Source organism: Opisthorchis viverrini (assembly GCF_000715545.1).
Source record: "Opisthorchis viverrini unplaced genomic scaffold opera_v5_1, whole genome shotgun sequence".
Taxonomy (NCBI): Eukaryota; Metazoa; Platyhelminthes; class Trematoda; order Opisthorchiida; family Opisthorchiidae; genus Opisthorchis; species Opisthorchis viverrini.
The window spans coordinates 1,350,092-1,355,554 of NW_008751657.1; the positions used below are offsets into that span (position 1 = coordinate 1,350,092).

A 5,463-nucleotide genomic window follows, 5' to 3' on the forward strand; every position below is an offset into this window, starting at 1 on the left:
CTCGAGGATACTATTCGCCCGTTACATTGAACCTTCTTTCGTACTAGTGTCATAGACTTTCATGGACTCCCTTCGACCCACGTCAGGCTGCTTCTTGAGTATGCAAACCAAGTTGTCTACTCAAGATGCGAAAAAGACGCAGCCTTCATTTGGTGTGTCCAACATGCCGACCTTAAATCCATGGACTATGGGATGACTCTCGCGTTGATTTGCCTCTATCCCATAGAGTATCGTTGCCTCCAAATTGGTCTTACACCCACTTAAGTCTCGTTTTCATAAGAGTCTGCCTGAAGCTTCTTCACTCCTGGAACAAGTAATGCACGAAAGAGATACGGTGAGATTTTCAAGCCCAAAACCCACACTGTTATTAGCCAGTAATTTCTATCTTTCGGGTAGTTTGAGCGTGTAATAACTTTCCTTTGACGATTGCTCACGCCGCATATGGCACCAATTCTAAATCACCTTTCAGTGATTTTAAAGCAAGTCTTTGAAGTGGAGAGCATACTGCCTGGCGCTGAGAAATCAAAGAACAGAGCTTCACCATTTCTTGCGTTTCCACCTAGAAGGAAGCCGCAGAACGACAAAAACATATCCATACCGGGAGACGTGGGAAAAGGCCTCGATCCGAGCCTCGCTCCAATCCAGGAATTCCTAAGTTCGTCAAAAATCATTGTGTGGTTTATGGTTAAACACGAAGCGCTCCAAAGATTCAACTGAAAACGACATGTGGTGTTAAGTGTCATGCGAAAGTGACTACTGAATATTCTTAAGGTGACAAATCAGCGAAAATATTTGGTTCAAAGTCACATACTTGAGTAAGAAATCAAAAAATTATATACGTTGACCACGCGCCCTCCTCTCTGGACACCGATTTGACTCAAGCAGTGAAGTAAAGGGAATCCGCGTTTCCCAATTTGCTGCGATATGGTGGTAACACTGGCAAATTCATGACAAAATCCGAAATCTTCTAAGTACCGGATTATAGATAAGCATGATTACATGGATACACGCGCTCAATACGGAAATATTGTGATGTGGAGGTCTGAAAATGCGGGTTATTGAGGACTTACGTGACGGCGGCGTTTATCTGTACGACGGACGTTTGATTCAGATTGTGGTATGTGGCGGCTCTAGTTGCGGGGGATGTTTCAATGAGACGCGCATCTATATTTTGCCTGGATTAAAACGTGCGCACGACACAAACTTTTGGCACCGTGGCTTACTTATACAATGCAATAGAATTTGGGAGATCGATTGCATTGACTCAAACGCAAGTGACAGCCTTGAAGGAGATAGATGAAAGCCCCTGTCGTTTCGGCGTCGTGCCTCTGTCGGTCCGGAGGTCAAGTTCTGTTTTTCTATAGAATGGGCAGCGGACACAAGTTACCCAACACGGAGGAGGTGTAAAAGAAGACTTTCAAGGAAGTCACATCAGTGTCGTGCACGCCGGAACATAACATCTTTGGAGGGTTCTTCTAACCTGCCTTGCAACATGAGTAACAGAAATCTAACAACTCGTCCACTTTTTCTTGAAAAGGTGGATCGCCATTGATCAACGTGGCGACATGTTCTAGAGAGCAATTAGGAGGTGCCAACACCTCCCAAAAATGCTCTTCACTTTGTTTATTTCTGGGATCCTCCGCATAACTCAATGACAACTTCTTTCTGGGCTACACGCTCGCATTCAAGGCATATAAACTCAGCCAAACTCCATAAAATCTAACCCCATTAGTCACTGATTTAAGTCCAATCTTCGTAACCCGAATGTGCTGTTGTTAGAAATTCGACTGTATCCTGCTTCGTAGTCCGAATTTACATAGTGGTGGTTAGTATGGAATACACCGGATATGACCCAAACCAAGTGCGAACAGCTACCTACACATCCTCTTGAGTGCAACCGACCGCCACCTCGTACCGGCACAAGAATGAAACACCCTTTTGTCGCCATTATCTGGGATGTGGGTCAGGTCACAGGGTCAGGGTGTGGGTCAGGTCACAGCCCAAGATTCAAAACCTAGCTGCATCAAAGAGAAGAGCGAAGAACCTCTTCGAATTTGGCTGCAGGCTGCTTCTTTAAAGCAGCTCCGAATTTGTCACCACCAGTCAAGCGTACAGGTGCGAGCTGAGAGAGCTGGAAGATGCGTTTCCAAAATCATGCCCAGAATGTCTTTCGATTTCAGAGATGTAATTCCCCTATCAGCTGTCGTGTTGTTTGAGACAAGTGTCGGGTTAGATTGGGATAGAAATTATCAAGCAACCATCATTTTGTAAGAATTGATGCTGACCTTACTCGCTACATTAGGATCCTACGATTTTGCAATGGAGTTCGTCCTCACTGTGGTGCCAGATTCAGCTATATTGAGGTAGCTGAGGTAATTATCGTAGTGTTTCGGGATTAAACGCTGCCCTCGCGACAATGGATTCCATTCACCTGTCGGGACATATGAATGCGAGCACTTCCAAAGATAGCAGAAAAAGCTGTAGGTATACGAGGGTTGCACTGGCCGGATCGCGTACTTCAGGAGTCACCACAAAATTCGCCCACCCGCAAGCACCCAGTCATGTTGAGAATAGTAAAAACCCTTTGGAAACTACATAAATGTAGGTGAAGTAGGGGACTTCCCCAGTCAACCGCTACCATAGACACATCCACGCCCAGGAAATAAGCGTTTACAAATCGGTTACCCTGACGAATGAACAATTCAGCTGCTACATGATCAACGTCCGATGAAATTTGCCTGCTGGGTGTGATACCAGTCCCTGCCACGCTGGAGGTGTTCCCACATCTGCTACGGGATTAAACCAAATAAGCCGTGCATTATCGCATTCATATTAGGTCACCAAATGGCATGCTATTTGTGGGCTTAAATCTACTTGACGTTTGAGGCGATGACGGATACATAAGCAAGCACGTAGCTCACTGTTTATGCCCGACCACTTAAGCACAAAAGGTACGTCGCACGACCGTAATATATGCAGCCCGTCTGTCGCAGTCGTGTATAATCGAATGGAACTATCAAGACCTGAAATGCCAAAGTTGAATCTAAACCCTATTTTCGGTGCCCCTGCTCAAGCTTTAGCTCGGATTCCTTCATAAACAGCTGCTAAAACTGGTAACTGCTGTCCACACACTCCAATTGTTGGATGCGGGTCTGTTCTCTCCTTCGATGCCTGGCCATCTCTTTGCTCTAAACCTCTGCACTTCGGGCTCCATTTCGCGGCCCTTTATTATTGTATAAGGATTGCGCACGTTCAACTGCGCTCAGTACAGTATCGATTTGTTGGGCGGCTTTTCAGGGTAATTATTGCTTTGGCCACTAGTTTTTATCAAGCCATCTTCATCCTGGTAGTGGCTTCGCATGCAGTATTTGTTTAAGGGCATAAAAGCATGCTAGTACTTTGATTTCCTTGTGAAACCACCTGGTTTCTAATGCTTTCTAAAGAATCTTTTGTGGATTTTGACGTTATTTTGATTCCCATTGAACTTGCTGTACGTCAGCAGGTTTCGGATTGAACTACTCGTGAGCTGATTTCAGTGGCAAATGTCCCCAAAGTACTTACGCAAGCGTTCGGGGGTTCTTACAAAACAACAACCCATTTAGGTTATTGTTTAGCTTTTCAGAGAAATTAACCATTGCTCAAAATACAGGCTTTTCTCAAACGGCCTACGGCTTTCGCTGGCACCAGTTTCTGTCGATTCGACGATTTGGCTATATTAGCACCAGAATGGGTTCTTTCGTCGGCTCATTAGCTGAGACCACCTGTATTCAACCGGGTAGCAGATATGCGTTGCTCAATGAGCTACTAAGAACACTTTCCCCAATTCTCTGTTATTGTGAAAGACCACCGCTGGGAGCCGCTGTTCAGGTCGTTTCCCTGAAAACGACTTCCATATCACTCCTCCGGGTGTTGACATATTTTGCAAGCATACTTTTAGTTAAGTGTATTCCATTATGATGGATTTTGCATCTGAATGATGGAATGCCACCATGTTTTTTCCACTTTTGCTTCCAATAGGGTGTTGTGTCCTGTCTAGGCTCCAACCTGGACCCGAAGGGTGTGTTAGGTGGGGCGTTAAAAATTCAGGGATTGGGACCTACTAAATTGCATGTAGCCTTTCCCCCAATTCCCCCAATCTGGACCTGATTCAAGTGGACAGAAATTTCCAGAACACAAAGCACACAAGGCCAAGAGTTCTACCAAATCGAGAATCAATGTAAACTGTGCACAATCACCAAGTAGGCTCCCGGGCCACAGCAACCGATAAAAGAGCTTGAAGTTAAGACCTACCCCCTAGATTCCTTTTTAAGTACGGTGCTACATGCTTTAAAGAGCCAAAAATGTTTACGTCTTTACATTGCTGCGCAACTACGTAAACTGTTGAATCAACGGTTCCACATTAAAAGTCAGGAATTGTTGTTTGGTCATTTGAATGTGTTGTATTTCTTTTTGTACCGACTACCACGCTTTCCTTCTTCCAACTTCTATCACAAAGCAAAAAAAACGCTTTTACATTTTGCAGATACGTTTAAAATTTCTTAATTGCGTGGTGACGCAAGTGCGTCTTGAAAGATTGGAATTTCGCCTACGTCAACAAACAAAAACTTTGGCCCAGCGCGGATCCGGGTTTTCTGAAACATGGCAGGCCACAAAATTATACCCTTGTTTGACTTGTGGACGCTGGTTTCTCCTCCAGGCCACTTGGATTTAGCAGGATATGCGTGCTTAAACTGTCTGTACCATGGTCACTTAGGGCGTAACCCGCGCGTTCTTGTTTTTCCCCTGATCCTTGTCTACCTTTTATATGCCGCTTGCAATAATTCATTTGTTGTGGACCATCTCCTTTTCTTTGGTGTTTGACATTGTTTTAGTCGAATAGTAATCTTTGGGGCTAGGCACAGGACGTATGCCACCCTGGTTTGCTGCTTTGTCAGAAAAAAGTATTCGGCTACGAAAACTCACTTACTCAGGCATTGACCCCAATGATGTGCACCAGCACGCCTCCCTGCCAAGCACTCTTTCTCAGCGATTCAGTCTGCTCCTGGTTTAAATAGAGCACCCAATACATGGCATGAAAACATTGTCAGACACCGAACGGTATAGCCTTGAAGGAGCTAGTCAGACACTGGGTTAAAGACGGAGTTAACCTGTCGCACAGTCAAGCCGGAAAAATAACCCCTCACACCTACCATTCAGCCTGCAGCTAGACTCACCCAAAGCAACTGGACAAAAAACCATACTCTTTCAACGCTAACTACCTTCCCTCTGCCTGGAAGGAAGCGATTGTTACGCCAATCTACAAAACTGGTGACCGACTATCGCCTAGCAGCTACAGGCCTATAACATTCACTAGCATGCCATGTAAGATGATGGAACACATTCTGAAGCGAGCCATCCTAGATCACCTTACTTCCAGCAACCTGATATCTCCAGCTCAACACGGATTTCTCCCAAACCGCTCTT

The 5,463-nt window shown here is 45.1% G+C and overlaps 1 protein-coding gene across 1 annotated transcript in view; it reads left to right on the plus strand.

The window, feature by feature from the left end:
• Positions 1-441: 441 nt before the first annotated feature.
• The window catches only part of T265_00016 (hypothetical protein), a gene marked incomplete at both ends in the record, with an annotated part of 6,302 nt that continues 1,280 nt past the window's right edge, over positions 442-5,463 (plus strand). The window contains 2 exons of the mRNA XM_009163673.1: positions 442-606; positions 5,277-5,361. Coding sequence (XP_009161937.1) covers positions 442-606; positions 5,277-5,361 — 250 coding nt within the window. The remainder of the gene's footprint in view (positions 607-5,276; positions 5,362-5,463) is intronic.